Source organism: Loxodonta africana, chromosome 1 (genome assembly GCF_030014295.1).
Source record: "Loxodonta africana isolate mLoxAfr1 chromosome 1, mLoxAfr1.hap2, whole genome shotgun sequence".
NCBI lineage: Eukaryota > Metazoa > Chordata > Mammalia > Proboscidea > Elephantidae > Loxodonta > Loxodonta africana.
Genome location: NC_087342.1, coordinates 114,180,085 through 114,196,496, shown reverse-complemented (window position 1 = coordinate 114,196,496; position 16,412 = coordinate 114,180,085). Strand labels below are relative to the sequence as shown.

General features: G+C 35.2%; 1 protein-coding gene across 1 annotated transcript in view; it reads right to left on the bottom strand.

Moving 5' to 3' along the window:
* TFAP2D (transcription factor AP-2 delta) overlaps positions 1-16,412 on the bottom strand; it is a 55,594-nt gene that overhangs the window by 22,449 nt on the left and 16,733 nt on the right. The window contains exon 6 of the mRNA XM_003404442.3: positions 5,791-5,932. Coding sequence (XP_003404490.1) covers positions 5,791-5,932 — 142 coding nt within the window. The remainder of the gene's footprint in view (positions 1-5,790; positions 5,933-16,412) is intronic.

Here is a 16,412-nt window from a genome sequence, read left to right as displayed (position 1 = left end):
ACCCCAAGAGAATGGGGTACCCTACAACTACTAAGCTCCAAATTATTTGTGTCATTAACAAGTAAATAAAAAGTGAGAAAACATCTTGAAGCACAAATAATTTATCACTTAGCTAAAATCAGTGGAGCCTTCCTTATTAGTAGGTGTCTAGAATTTATAAAATTCTGCCAAAGATCATTCGTCATCTTTTTTTTTTAAAAGGACAATGAACCTCTGATTTATTGCCCAGGTTCAAATATTGTGTCATTTCACAGAATTTCCTTATTCATTTGTACAGAAAGCAGGTAAAAAGGTAAGAAGGATGCAAGGAGAGGGAAAATAAGCAAACAAACAACAGAGATAAGTCCTTATCTGCTCTAAATAAAAGAGGATCCTCCATCTCCCTAGGTAAAATCTTAGTTGAATCTCTAAGAAAAAGCATCTCGATGCATGCTTTAAAGAACGACATGTATGTACTTTCATTAAGAACATTCACTCTGCAAAGGAGAGTGAAGGAAACCAAAGATTCAAGGAAGCCATTAGTCCATAGGACTAATGGCTTACTTGAATCACAGCCTCTTGTAGTCTGAGACCAGGAGAACTAGATGGTTCCTGACTACCACTGCTGACCTTTCTAATCAGGAACACAATAGAATGTCCCAGTTAGGATAAGAGAAAAATGTAGAATAAAACTCAAATTCATGAGAAAGACCAAACTTACCGGACTGATAGAGACTAGAGGAACCCCCCAGACTATCGCCCTAAGATACCATTTTAACCTGGAATTGAAGCCACTCCCAGAGGTCACCTTTCGGTCAAATAATAGATTGACCTATAAAATAACCAATAACACCTGTGAGGAATGTGTTCCTTTCAACAATCAACTATATGAGCCCAGTCAACGTTTACCCAAAAGCAAAGATGAGAAGGCAAGGAGGGGCAGAGAAACTGGATGAATGAATGGAAACGGGGTAGGGACGGTGGAAATGGTTAGAGTGCTGGCACATTGTGAGGCCTGTAACCAATGTCATGGGACAATTTGTATACGAATTTTTGAAAAGAAAATTTATTTGCTGTGTAAACTTTCACCTAAAACACAATAAAATATTTTTTTTTAAAAGAGAGTATTTGTTCTGAATGCCCCCACTTTTTCTGTTCTGATCAAGACTCAGTTGAGTGACTCTCAGCTGTATTGCCTATATTTTACAGATAAGATGGCAACTTAGATTGTTTGATGTCATTCTACAGGTGCATTGCCGTCTGTTATGGGTGCTTTGTAATATTTCATTTAGTTAGATATTATTCTCTTCGTTTTTAAGAAATATCTAACTAAAATTTTAAATATAGCCTCATACTATCATTCTTCAGAGTGGCAAAACGAATTACCATGTGATAGGCCATCACTATGACCCAGTGTTAGACGGAAAGATTAGAGTGATTTTAAGACCAGTCTTTTAATTTTCCATCAGATTAAAATAAATTTAAAAAATAAATAAATAAAAATTGAACCACTGCTTTAGTTCTTGCTATATGAATAAACTAATTTGTAAGGTGACAAAACAGCTTTCCACTTGAATATACAATACAACAAGTTAGAATAAATCTAAAGCTGATGAAGAAATGAGAAAAAGAGAATGCGTGGAAAAATTTAACTGATGTGAAGCAAGTCAATTACACCACACATGAAGCTGTATCAGGACAAGAAATAGAATTCTCAACCTTCGCTATTTACTTCTGCTGCTTAATTCACAGACCTATACTTAAAAACAGATAACGATCCTGTAGATTCCCCTTAGGCAATTACCATCACCTCATTATCACAGAGAATTATTATTTTTATGGCTATTTTTATTATTTAAAATTTTATTTGTGAAACTATAATAAGAAACTTCTATTTCTCAAAACGTCATATGATGAATTATATAACTCAAGATGATCCTTGATGAGTCATAAATTCTAACTTTATCACTTACATCATTGTCCTTAAGGGCATAATTTTTTAGCTGATGACTGAATTTAAATTTCTGTATCTCTTGTGACGATTAAAATTATCATAACACTTAGCGAAAATCAATTTAAAATTGTTAACTATTTTGCGTTACGCTAGTGCAGGCTAAATATTAAGCATAATCAGCTTTTAATTCAATGAAGAAGTCTGTTTTCGATGAATTGAGTAAACAAATGTTTTGTCCTGTACATTTTTAGAATTCAAAAATTGTCTAATTCCATTTCTATTCCTCCTCTTAAATGTCTTAATTACACCAAAATATTTGGTTAATCAACAAAACACTGAAAACAAAGAGGAATTAGGAAAATAACAGCACTAATCAATGGGTCCTTCATACAATTGTATACTTGGCAATATAATTAAATACAACTGAATCTGTATTCATAGAGGCAAAAAAGAAATATATAATCCAACCTGCCAATGCAGATCAACAATAGGATCTTTCATTCAAAGAATTTTGGATTCTGTATATATTTTGGATACAATTGTCATAGTCTGAGCTGACTAGAACAAATAAATATCCATGTAGGATCCTTAGTTTCAATTTTGAGCATTTTAATTGATGAAAATATTCAATGCTTTTACCACTGGAGGAAAACTGAAAACTGCTCAGAGCATATGATCAGTCAATTCATGTTGCATTCATAGCCCTTTCATGAATGATTTTTTTCCTTTGAATTTTTTGTTGATACTATGTGTTTTCAGCAATGAAAGGCATGCTGAATTAAGGATTCTTTCTGAATTTTTGTTATGAAATATGAATTTTGATACATATTATGTGGGTCCCATATGCCCCACTGAACTCTGGTGTTGATTACCAGTTGTATTGTGTATGTTTGCTATGACTTCACAGTCTCTGATTCTTTAATTCCTGTTTTCACATTGTCTAATAAGAAATGGAGCTGATATAAAGAATAAAAACAAAAATGAAACAAAATATATATAAAGGCCATCTTCTAATTTATACACATTTATGGAGAGTTTTTTTTTTTTTAACCAGGCTTATTCACTCTTCTGTAAAATAAGGTAATTGGAACCAGAGAACTCAATTCTTGCTTACATTTAATGGCCTGCAAATTTCCAGCTATGTACAGAGGTATCAAAGGAAATAACATGTTCTTGCAATGTTTAATGAAATCAAAATATCACCCAAAATAATATGCATTATTTAGATCCCAGTTAAAAGGAAAATGGTACTCCCTGGTAGAATTCACTACTACAAAATAAATGTCTCAGTATAGTGTTGCCAAATCTGTGGGACTAATTCTCTTTCTTCCCTCAAGTTCTGCCAGCATTTACTTCTGTAAAAAGTAAATCTGAGCATCTATCTGATTGCACTCAGACTCCTGAACACTTCAACAGAGTGTTCAATTAAAAAATTGTTTAACTCAAAGCCACCAAAAGAAGCGACTTGTCTGGAATGTTGACGGTTGCATTGCTATGGGTGTTGTGGTGGAGAGCTATAAACCAACTGGAGGGAGATGGGGAAAGAAGAAGGGTTTCTACAGATTTGGAGATGCATGCTGAAGCCACAACCAAGTATTTTCAAGGCAAATTTATGCAGATGTTTTCCCTTGGATAATGTGTACCTAGGGATAATAGTGTCATTCGGAGGCATCACAGATATATTAAAAAAAAAAAAAGCATCTGTGAAATCTGCTTGATCCTGCCAGCTAGATTGACACATGCTTTGGACACAGCTCCGGGATACTACCTAACTTCTAAAACTTTGTATTTCTCTTGAGCTAGAACAAGCCTTTATTTTTTTCCTGAGATTATATTAAAAATTCAAACTAACTAGCTACATGTACTTTCAGTTCCTCTGGAGAAACTGAACCATGACCGATGAAGACCCCTGTGGGTCAAGAAACTTTTTGGAAAAGGGAAAGAGTACTGGCAAAGTAGAAACAAAGGTTCCCAGGAGATAAACCACGCAAAAAGTCCAGGTTCAGGTCTTCTCACTAGCAAGCTTTCAGGTGCTCCCACAGCAACAAATTCATCCCCAAATTGTAAGTCCAAATTTTATACCTGTGTCATAATTTTTTTTCCTGTCTCCTGGTTTTCATTCTCTTTTTCTGCCATCCCTCTCCCCTTTATCTCCTTTCTTTGCCTACTTCCTTTTGCCACCACCTTTTCTTTATCACTTCTTTAGGGCAAGGAGAGAGAATCGTTTACTACCCTCTGAAAAACAATCATAAATGTAATCCTAGGTCCAAACGATGACCACCACAGCAGTACAAGCCTGAATTAAGGGACTCAAGTATCTCAGGCAAGCTTGTTGGACTGTAGGTGTTCCATATAAAAAAATATAAGCCCTTAAATGTCTAAAAATGCCTATGTAACAATGCAAACTGTTGGAAGAAGAAATGTTCCAATCTGGTTTTATCATTTTGAGTCGGTTTAAGTTTTAGCCAGAATGCTGTAAATTCATTAGATAATTTTTTTTATCAGTTTCTAAGATGCAATGCTTGTCACACTACCTTATGCTTTCTCTTAAAATTTTCTCCAAGTAAGAACCTAATTTATAAACGATAAATTTAACCACCTGTGGCTAGCAGTTCAAAAATCAGTATAGAGTTAGAATATTAAAATAATATTATTAGTGGCCTATATGTAGCCCTGGTGGCACAGTGGTGAAGAGCTCAGCTGCTAACCAAAAGATCAGCAGTTTGAATTCATCAGCTGCTCATTAGAAACCCTATTGGGCAGTTTTATTCTGTCTTGTAGAGGGGCTATGAGTCAGAATCAACTCGACAGCAATGGGTTTGGTTTTTTGGATTTGGTTTATATGTAGCAATGCCTCATTTTAAGAAAGAGAAAATGGCAAGGATTTTTCTCTAAAAAAAAAAAATTTAACATGGCTTGAAGTGGAACATATGGGTCTTTTAGGTTTTTACACAGTAAATGGTGCTTCTCCTATTAATTATTGAAGAACTTTCAAGTTTGAGAGAATTTAGAAATTATTTTACCCACCTTCTTCACCTTTTCTCTATCGTACCTTTACCTACATTATTTCCCCCATTATTTTAACCCACATTTTACAATTTTTAGACCCTTTCGCATACATTATATCTTTTCTTTTTTGACAGTATCACCATGGGGAGGGGATGGAGTACAGAAATTTTCTGCTACATTATACAGAAAAGAAGGCATGGGCCCTGTTGGTGATCCTTGGCGCCAGAGGTCTCCTGTTAACTTTTACGCATCTGGGTCTTCGTCTTTTGTCATTCCCAAACATTCATAATTTATCAAAGCAAAGTGACACAGAACAAATTACATAGCAATCAAGGGCTTACTTTGGACACATCATTACAAGGAACCAGTCACTGGAGCCTGGTTATCCTGCTCGGTAATGTAGAGGGTCAGCGAAAAAGAGGGAGACTCTCAATGAGATGAACTGACATAGTGGCTGCAACGCTGGGCTCAAACACAGCAACGATTGTGAGGATAGCGCAGGACTGGGCAACGTCAAGTTGCTATGAGTCAGAGTTGACTCTATGGCGTCCAACAACAAGAGCGTGTTTGCCTGCAATCTACATCTCCTAAACATGTTTTTCCCTTTATGAATGTCTGCGTATTCTAAAGAGGTCTTCTAAGAACTTTCATCATTGCCAATCATACCCCATCACTAGTCAAGGGCAGTTTGTAAACCTTGGGCAGAGTGTGACCCTAGCTTGTCCTCACAGCGGTTAGATGAGACTCCATGTTTTAGAGAAATTGTGCTTTATATGCAGTTTCTCTCATTCAAAGAAAACAGAAAAACGGAGGATGAAGGCACACAGAGGATTCCCCATCTTGCTTACTTGGTCGCCAGAATCATCTTTTTCCTGGCTGTCTGTTCTTTCTGTTCCATATGTTGTCTGGCAAGATGTTCACCTACTGCTTTGGCTGGAAACTCTGTTTCACAAGTGTAGCCAAAATCCCGAGCCAAGTGTAAAGCCTCCCCTGTTGGAAGACAACATGAGTCAGTTTCTCAGGAATGTCCAACCTCAGTGATAGTCATACCTTACATTTTCCTTTAGTCTTGCTGCTGGTTAGGGTCAGATGGATCATTTTTCCTATTCATTTTAACCAATCCAAGGGAAAGGATTTTTTTTTTATTTAGATGAGGAGGAATAGAGAAGTTACTTGCCTGGCCAGAGCATGAGTGAAGAAACTGGAAACAGAATTCAGGAATTTTGATTCCCCTCTCAGTTCTGATCGCTAGACTAGACTGACTTCTGAGATTCTACATATCAATGCCCGAGGGGAAAAGCCCCATGGATGGACCATATTGTTGTTGCTTAACCTATAACATATCCTCAGTATATCTGAGATATTCAGATGCATTTTCCGTGCAATGTATCACAATATCTGCCAAAGGATCCAAATAACATTCAAAGAGGTTGGAGTATTTTAAAAAGTGAAATAAATGAATTATACCAATTCCTTTGCTAAAGCCAGTATATTATGTAATTATAGAACTAGCATTATCGGGTGTTATGGAAGGCTTCAGCATATTATACCACCATGTAAAATGCTTCTTAAGAATAATCAAATCACAATTTACTTTTGATGTTTCACAAAATCAGTGGTCTTAAACTCAAGTAAAAAAAAAAAAAAATTAAGATTGGTGATGAAAATCTGCCCGAAAACAGAGGATAAGTATTTTAAAAACTCAAGTCAAATCTTAATTGATTATTAAAACTTTAGAAATCATGCTTTCAATGCGTAGAGATTGAACACCTTTTTTTTTGTTCAAGGCACAGTGCTAGGTAGAAATAATGGGAATATAAAGGAATACCAAAGACTGTTCTAGACTCTAGGAAGATGGTAGTCTTACCAATAACAGAAACAATTAAAAAGTAATACTTAGTAACACTTCATAATTTATGCTGCACCTATGTAAACACTGTCTATAACCCATACATGTTTGTTGACATTATATTGACATTATATATAATAAGGATAGTATATTACAAGTATCAAATGAGCGTTAGAGACAAAACATTTTACAGAAGTTCAAAGAAGGAGAGGCTGGTAACCAGGAAGAGGTGATCCAACAGCCACATGGTTCACCAGATTTTGCCATGAAGAAATAATAAATAAGAAATGATGACCAAATCATATGAAGTTTGTTTGGTGGCTGGCCAAAGTAACAGTGTAAAAAATAATGGATTTGTTCCTGCTTTAAATTTACAGAATAACAGATTATTCCATGAGTTACTACCTCAAAGAAATAAAAATGATTATCGGTCAAAGTATTGAGGAGAAGGAAAGGTTTATAGACTTATAAAATATACAAAATAGGTTAGTTAATACCAATGGAAGTATCCGTAGTAAATGTTCTTTCTTTTTCTTGAGAAAAAAAAAAATGTTAGTCTTTCAGAACGGGATAGGTAAATACTCATATTTACAAAGAAAGGCAGAAAACTACCAACAGTAAAAAATGGAAATATTTTTGATACTACAGAGCTGAAAGAACATAATTCTGTGAGCAATTTTCCCTTAAACCATCCTTAAATACCTTGCCTTTCTGAAAACTAGAAATCTTAAAAAAAAAAAAAAAAAGGAAACCAATTCCTGAGGCTTTCTAAAATATTTTATTATGAAAAATTTCTAACATATAGCAGAGTTGAAAGACTTTTATGGTGAGCACCCATATGTTCACCCTTAATATTTCAATAAATGTATTTTATCACATATCTGTCTTTCTGTACCTCTATGCAGCCATCAATTCATACTATTTTTATACATTTCAGAGTGAATTGTAAACCTGAGTACACATCTCCTAAAACTTTTAGTATGCACATCATTAACTAGGGTTTAATATTTTTATAGTTTTTTTTCCTTCTTAAGATAAAAGGCCTTGATCTTAAAAGTTTTTCTTGACCTATATTAGGAAGAAATAAAGCTAACAACTCTTTAATGATGGTTTAATTGCATGATTTATGCTTAATAACTAAACAGGAACTGGTGGGGTCCTTGCCCTTGTTGATTTTACAGAAAAGCACATTTGACAATAGACAGGTCCACTGTGACTAATATACAGATACTACTTAATGTCCCAATTTGAAGTTTCAATGTGTACAGATATTAACCAGGCATCAAAATTAGTCTTTTTCATTTATGCAGGTCTGTTTCAGTTTTTTGGTACCGACAAACATGAATGATGTCATTCATTTCTTCATTCACCTACTCAGTCTATCACTACTTATTCCACCCCCACAGTGTGAACAGTCTTGTTCTAGACCTTGACAGAAGAGTCTAATTTGATATAAAAATATTACAGTGAAGTAAACACACTATTGTATATATTGCAGACAATAGTTTTTGAACTACCTGATCATGGCTTTGATTTTTTCTCTCTGTTTCAAATAAGCAGTGGCATGTCAATTAAAGAACTGAGATTTTTATATTTATGTGGAGAACATTTTTTTTTTCTTCCCCATTTTAAATAGAAGTACGACATAACTAAATGGAAAGCATCTTTATATTGATTACTCTTAGTAGGACCACTTATTAGAGCGTCACACTTTTGGATAAAGCTATAATGTACAAGCAATATTATTACTAGCAGTTTATCACCATAACCAATAGGAAATAAAATGTGCGCATATCTGGGAAAAGAAACGGCACAAAGATTTTACATTTGTAAAACCATGTAGGATGGTCACTGTTACTAAAAATGACAGAAGGAAGGTTATTTGAGGAATTTCAAACTTGGAAGTAAAAAGTCTTACAGCTTGATCCATCAAATAGCAGCTACAGCATCTCACCAGAGGATGAGCTATCCTTACCTGAAATGGACTTTAGGACTGACATTTGTCTTGCAACTAACACGGTAATGCCATCCATAGTGTCTTCTCTGCACAGCAAGTCAAATTCTATATATAGGTATGTCTGCTTATTGCATTATTCACACAGAAACAGATATTTAATATTTTAACAGAGACTATTATATATATATATATATTTTTTCCCTCTATTGTTTGCGCAATAGTGAGAGAAGTGAAAAAGTGTGAACAGGAGGATGGCAGCATGCCTCTAGAATTTTATGCTAAAACCTGCTTCTTGAGGATCTGGCCCATTTTATGCAAAGCTCTCACCGGGCAGTAGTTTTAAAAACAGTTTGAATGGAACAGCTGCTATTTACATTTACACTGACAGCCAGATCCTTCCTTCCCTCAGTTCTGTTTACTGCTTTCTCTTGCTTGCGATGTAACATTGTTACAGGATGTAGAGCGATGCTACATCAAAAGAAGTGGCAAGTGAAGACACTCTGATAGGTAGCTAAAATGTGTGTATCATGCCACAAAAGCTTTGTGTGTGAAGACCCAGGAAATGAATGAATGAATCCATGAATTAAAATACACATGATAATCGGAGACGATGACACATCTGTGGTGAATTCCTTTGCAGCAGATGTGTTAGAGTCAATAGGTTTAAGAAAAATAGAAATTTTAAGATCAGAAAAGCATATGACTAAGACCCTGGGAGAAGTGACTGGTTTGTGAAAATTAAGACCTATTGAAAATTTTTATTTGTATGGGCGATTTAGCATAATATGAAGGTTGCTTTTTGAATTAGTAGGGAAAAGATAGATTCTCAATAAAAGATATCGGGATAACTGGGTAGCCACCTGGAAAAATGAATAAAATTGAATACATACGATACATCTAATAAGAAATCCAGATGGATAAAAGATTTAAAAATAAAAAATAAAACCACAAAGTAATTATATGATACCATGGGAGAATCCTTGTACAGTCTTGGAATAAAGAAGGATTTTCTAAGAATTATGATCAAACTAAAAGCCACACACACACACACACAAAATACAACTATGTCAACTTGAGAAAAAAAAAAAAGTTCTGCATGGAAACAAAGAACAAATAAACAAGCAAACAAAAAACCCATAACATTAAGCAGAAAAACCAAAGCTGGGGGGCGCAGGGTTTTGTAACACATATCAGAGATACATAGCTAATTTTCCTAACATATAATGATCACTTACAAATCAATGGAAAACAAAACAAAACAAAAATCCCCCATAAATATTAAGTAAATGAATAGACAGAAAGCTCCTAAGAGTCTCCTGAGCATATGCTCGACTTCACGTATAATAGAAATAGCATTTTTCTTTCTTAACCTGTCAACTTAGCAAAGGTCAAAAAGTTGATAAAACTGTGCTTGGACTAGAACACAGAAGTACTCTTATATTAATGTCTCTTATTCCCATTGCTGATGGGATTAAAAATTTATAACCACTATGGAGAACAATCTGACAATGCCTATCAATATTACAAATGCAAGTGTCATTTGACCCTGCAAACCATTCCCGGGAATTTGAGTAGATATATTTGCGTATTTGAAGAAACTGTTAAGTTACTCTTTGCCCCAAAGATTGAAAACACCTAAATGATATTTAGTAGGTAACTTCATTGTTAAGTGCCATCAAGTTGATTCTGACTCAAAAATGAATTATGACACACTCATTCAGTAGGATAGAATGCAGCTGTTTAAAAGCATGAACAACCTGTAAGCACTGAGTAAAGAATGAATGCTAAGAGAAAGTCTGAAAAAAAAGTACAGAATAGTGTTCATACTAAAAAAATGGTATTTATTTTTTTAAAAAGGAAAAATAATACACATATGCACACATATATATTTCTTGTAAGGAAACCAATAACATTTGATTTCTTCTGGGGGGGCAGGAACTGAATGACCAGGTGATGGAGTGAAAAGGAGATATTTCACTGCATATTTACTTGTGACTTTTGAATTTTGTACCATTTGTATGAGTTACTATTAAAAATTAATTTAAAAATAAAATTACTGTCTGCCCCAATGTTAAAAAAAAAATCATTAATTATGAATTCACATATTTGTTGCAAAATTAAACACGGACAATTGCAGGACTCCATTGTGCTCCAGTAGAAGTTAGATATCAGTAGGAATAATTATAGTCTACTATTTTATTGAAAACCTTAGAATTTTGATAAGTGGAAGCAATGTAGAAAAACAGAAGCTGAGAGTTTGGAAAGCACATTAGATGAGGCATAAACTTTGAAAGGAAGAAGAGTTGAAGAAAGAAAAGCCATTGAGAATAGAATTCACATATGTTCCTTTAAGGGAGCATTACTGTTTGCAAGAATAAGTAATAAGCTGGACCAGTAGGGACAAAGAAAAGACTGAGCCAAATATACTTGGATACATTCACCTATTTATGCCACAGTGACCATGAATAGGAGCAGGGTTTTAAGGACATCCCAAGTCACACACAGTCAGACGCAAAAGCATATGAGTAGTATCCCATCTCCCCTGCCTCTATGCAAATATGGCACAATGGTTAAGTCCTTGGCTGCTAACCAAAAGGTCAGTGGTCACACCCACTAGCCACTCTATGGGAGAAAAGACATGGCAATCTGCTCCTATAAAAAAAAAAAAAAAAAAGATTAATAAATAGATACTGCCTAGAAAACCTATTGGGCAGTTCTACTGTGTTCCATAGGGTCACCATGAGTCAGAATTGACTCGACGGCACACAACAACAACATGCAAACATCTCCCACTAAAAATGAATGAAATCATAACATACAGGTCAGAGGAATGATATCAGGAAGTGAGCAAATGATTTAATAAGATAGCCTCTAAGATGGTATCTATTTATCTGAAATATTGTAGGATACAATCTCTCATGTCCACTGATACCAACTATAGAAAATCCTAATAAACACCAGTTCTTAGGTATTAGATCACAACTAGTTTACTAAAGCAGATTGTCCCAGGTAAAAACTATTCCATGTCTAGAGTAAGAAATTTTTAGATAAAGTGATAGGATTCCTTTCTCCTCCTTTGGGTGGTTTAAGAGAGGTGGAAAGGGAAGTTTGTAAAGGGGCTTTATAGATAAGGACACTGATGCTCAGAGAGGTTATGTGTCTTCCCCTATTGCACATAGCTAGCAAGAGATAGAAGTGAGTTCAGACCTAAGTTATTTGACTCCAGAAGCCACACTTTTTAATTGCTATGTTCTAGTTCCTTTTTTTTTTTTAATTCCTTAGGATCAATCTTCCAGTTTCCTTCAAGGCTAAAGTTTTATGATTCTGAGTAAATTGTGTTATTAAGTAACGCTATTGTTTACAGGGAAGGAACCAGAGGACAGGCACTAATTTTTATAGAGTGCCTCTATGCCATATGGGAAACCCTGATGGCATAGTGGGTAAGTGCTGCGGCTGCTAACCAAAAGGTCGGCAGTTAGAATCTGCCAGGCGCTCCTTGGAAACTCTATGGGGCAGTTCTACTCTGTCTGTAGGGTTGCTAGGAGTTGGAATCGACTCCACGGCAGTGGGTTTGGGTTCTATGCCACATGGTGGCAGGTGTTTAATCTATATGAATGTATTTAATTCTATAAAAGACACAGCAGGCAGATATGGTTGCTAGAACATTATAGGAAAATACTGTATCCTTTTGTTACCTATTATGGAGCCGTTGAGAAGACTCTGCTTAGTTCGAGACTACTTTTTATGGTGCCCCATTCCACTCTGTATTTAAGTGTGGGCATGTGACTAGTTCTTACCGAACGTGAACAATAGTGGTTCACTCTCTGGCTGAGGGAGCAAGGAGCTGTGTATCTTCCCCCCAGTGTCTTTTCTTATCTGTGAGTTGAATGAAAGGACTCTAGGACTCAGAGGAGGGCAGAATTTGGAAGATACAGAAGAAATGGAAATTTAGGTCCTTGGATAAGGATCCAAGGAGGAACACATACATTGAACTGGGATGAGTAAGAAATAGCTTTTGTGTTAAGCCACTGTTATATCAACTAGTATTACCCTATTACAGATATTATGGTTCTTATTTATAAATTAAGAAAACAAAGCTCAGTCAGCTTAAGACGGAGTATTTCAGAAATGATATTATCAGAAGTAGGGGGAGGTGGGTGTACCAGGCCAAGGGATTTTTCAAATGGCACAACTAGTTCACAACTAGGTAATAGTTAAGGGGAAAGCCTGGGAATTATATTTTTTTGAAGCTAAAGAAGGGAGCAACAGTGACAAAGGGCTTAAACTAAAACAGAACGGAGATTTTACACAATACTTGAAAATAGTTCCCTTTATTTTGCTGGTTTTATATTTAGACCTTACCCTGACTCATACCATTTTTTTTTAATATATAAACACAATTTGACCTCTTATGATGATAAACTACAACCCAAAGCGTTTAAATAAACTGTGCTGTCAGAACCCTAAGAATTGCCTGTGACTGTTACACGAGCGTCTGAAACGCAGCAGAACTCTAACACAAAAGCAACCCCATCAGAACATCCCTCTAGCAATACGCGGCAACGTCAGCCATTTTGGGAAACCACAGGTGAGGAGAAAGTAATGGGAAGCAGTGACTAGATCACTAACCAGATGATTGGGTCCTCATACTTTTTTTCTAAAATCCACCAACTCTGCAAAGATTGTTCTGCAGTGAAATATAGGGATGATAGATACAGAAGTTGCCAATTTGTAAGTAATAAATATATAAACAAACAAACAAAAAAACCATTGGCAGTTGATTCTGACTCATAGTGACCCTATGGGACAGAGTAGAACTACCCCAACAGGGTTTCCAAAGAGCGGCTGGTGACTCAGAACCACCTACCTTTTGGTTAGCAGCAGGACCTCTTAACCCAGGTGTATTAGAACTAGAACAATGGTATTAGTCAAATTCTTTAATTTTGTTTTTCCAGATATAGAATTATTTTCACTATAAAAGAGCCTAGGATTTACCCAAGATCTCCTCAGAAGATCAGGGCATTGGGTTAAGAAAACCTAAGCAAATCTATCTGCCAGAATGGAAAAAGAGAAACCAAAAGAATGTGATTAACAAGGGGAAATGAAAATAATTTCAGACTTACAATAAAGAAGCTTGCGCTTAACCATTAGTTACATATTTAAGGCCCATTAAATGAAGACATATGGAAGAAAAGGAGATAAGATCTAATATTTCATTCAGAGAACTCTGGATTCAAATATTCTTATCTCATTATAGGTTGACTATATCTATGTTATGTTGATCAAAAAAAAGAAATCCTCAAATATATGTCTGACTAAAATATGTTCATTTTTCAAACAACTTCAGTAGGTGACAAAATGTCAGTCAGTCTCCCAGTTCTTCATCTTGTTTATTAGGTAACAATGAAATTTATAACAGAGATGGTAGAAATTACTGAAATAAATTATAAAATTGCATTAAAATACTCCTCTCTTGTAAATTACTAAAATAATCCCTAAGAGTATTGACTCTATTATGTCAACTTGATGACAATTCTAGGATGGAACAATTAGTAGAGTGATTTTATTTAAAAGGAATACAGACTAAAATGATTATAGAATAATTAAAAACCAAATTATTAAAAACCTAAGGCAAGCGTGGAAACCTAGGAATATCAAAATGAAGTCTGCTGTTATATCAGTGATGGGTCATTTTGGAAAAACAAATGTTCATTTGTTAATTTGAATCCCCATCATAAAGTACCTTACTGTTCATTGACTGGATCTTTACAAGGGTTCTAGTTTTGCACAGAGAGCCTGGCATGCTTCCCAAGCACTATTCCTTCATTGGGGTTCCTATCAAAATAGCAACAATGGCAAGACTGTATTCAAATCTTACCCAGAATTGGGAAGAGGTGAGTACTATAAAGCCATTGAAGGTTGACCTTCATGAGATTTCAAAGTCTGGCCTGTGAGAAATAAAGTCAATTGGATATTATCTCTCCTGTGCTTAAGAACTATACCAAAACTGTGAGGGGAGATTGAACTGAAGAAACATATTGAACCATCAGAAAGTTTGAAAAACAGCTAATCTAGTCAAGGCTTACTTACTCCGTAAGACTTTTAAGCCACAGTTTTAAGAGACATGTAAGAGAAGCTAAATTAGTAGCTATTGATGCTTAAAATGTACATATGGGTTTATGTTGAAAATCCAGGTGATAAAGGGGAGGTGTTACTTTTAAAAATGGTGGAAAGAATAATAATATTATTTCCTATAAGACCGTATGTTTATGAGAAAGTTGATGGACCATTTTGGGCTACTAGAAATCTGGTTTTAGAATTTCGGGGAAAAAAAAAAAACAAAATGTTGCTGGCTCTTTCAAAATTGTTTATTGAAGAAGAAGACTATCACCTGAAGACCTGGTCGATTCAAGGGTTTATGAACAGCAACTGGTAAGCATGGTACATTTTTTACAGCCTAAAACGGTACAAACAGAACAAACTTGAAAGACCTGAATCAGACACATGTTAGCTTAAAAACGATCAAGGCCCCAAAGTGCTGAAGAGAAGCATCACTGATGTCAATTTCCTAGGAGATTGATAAATCACAGTTGGGTCACTTATATTCTGTTTAAGTCCAGCATCACCTGCAGAATTCCAAAGACCTTGAGCCTAATGTGGACATGAGAGCTTGCTGGCTGGAAAGGCGTTAGCAACTGTGACCACCAACCCAACTGAAATATGGGAACAAAAAGATATGGAGAAGTCCTATATCTAGAGTCCTAACAATGAAGTTGCTCTTCTTGTCAGCTCAGGGCTAGAATGAAGCTTATTTTAATTTAAACGGAATGTCCTTGTTCTTCAAATATTAGGCTCTCCTCATGTCCTAAGATAACTTGTATTTTTTCCAACTGTGGATTATGACTCATTAGTGACTCATGACACAAATTTTGTGGGTTTACAATCAGTGTTTAAAATGAACAAAAAAGTATGAAGTAGAGTAAAAATATCAGAGTATATCGCATATGGCAATGAAACAGTTTCAAGTTGTGCGTGTGTGTGTATGAGAGCAAGAGAGAGGACATGGGAGTGATGACATATGTAGTAAGTTGAGGGATGCAAAAAGTCCCTTTGCTCCTAAATCTCTTTTCCAAAGTGCCTGAAATTCAACAATAAAGATTTATTTCTCTAGCATTTAGGAAAGTAGAATTGAATATTTTATAGTTTCTTTAATAAAATCAAAAGTATTTACACTTCAGTTGAAAAATTCTTGCACGGATATTAAGGAGGGTAGCATTACAAAGTTTTCTTTTCACTTAAACTTTTAAAAGAGAAAACAAATAAGTAAATTGTCTCCTGTAACATTGCTGTATTGAAGATAGTCTTTAAATAGCTTAATGCTAGTTCAGATGTTGTCATGCAGTACAAAAGATATTGTTATCAAAATGTTAACTTCTATTATTAAAAGAAAAAAAAAAGATTCCTATCTCTAGATCATGAAGTTTTGGGAGATTGTAAGAGCGCCCAATTAAAGTAAGATGCACCTGGGAAAAATGACATCTTCAGTTTCATCAGCCAAGGCTGATAGTTATTTGTGAGCAGAGGCCAAACGAACAGAGCTCACGATGAGCACTTGGGTGATAGCAGAGAGTGCTGAAAGAGAAAAGGGCAAGACCACAGAGATC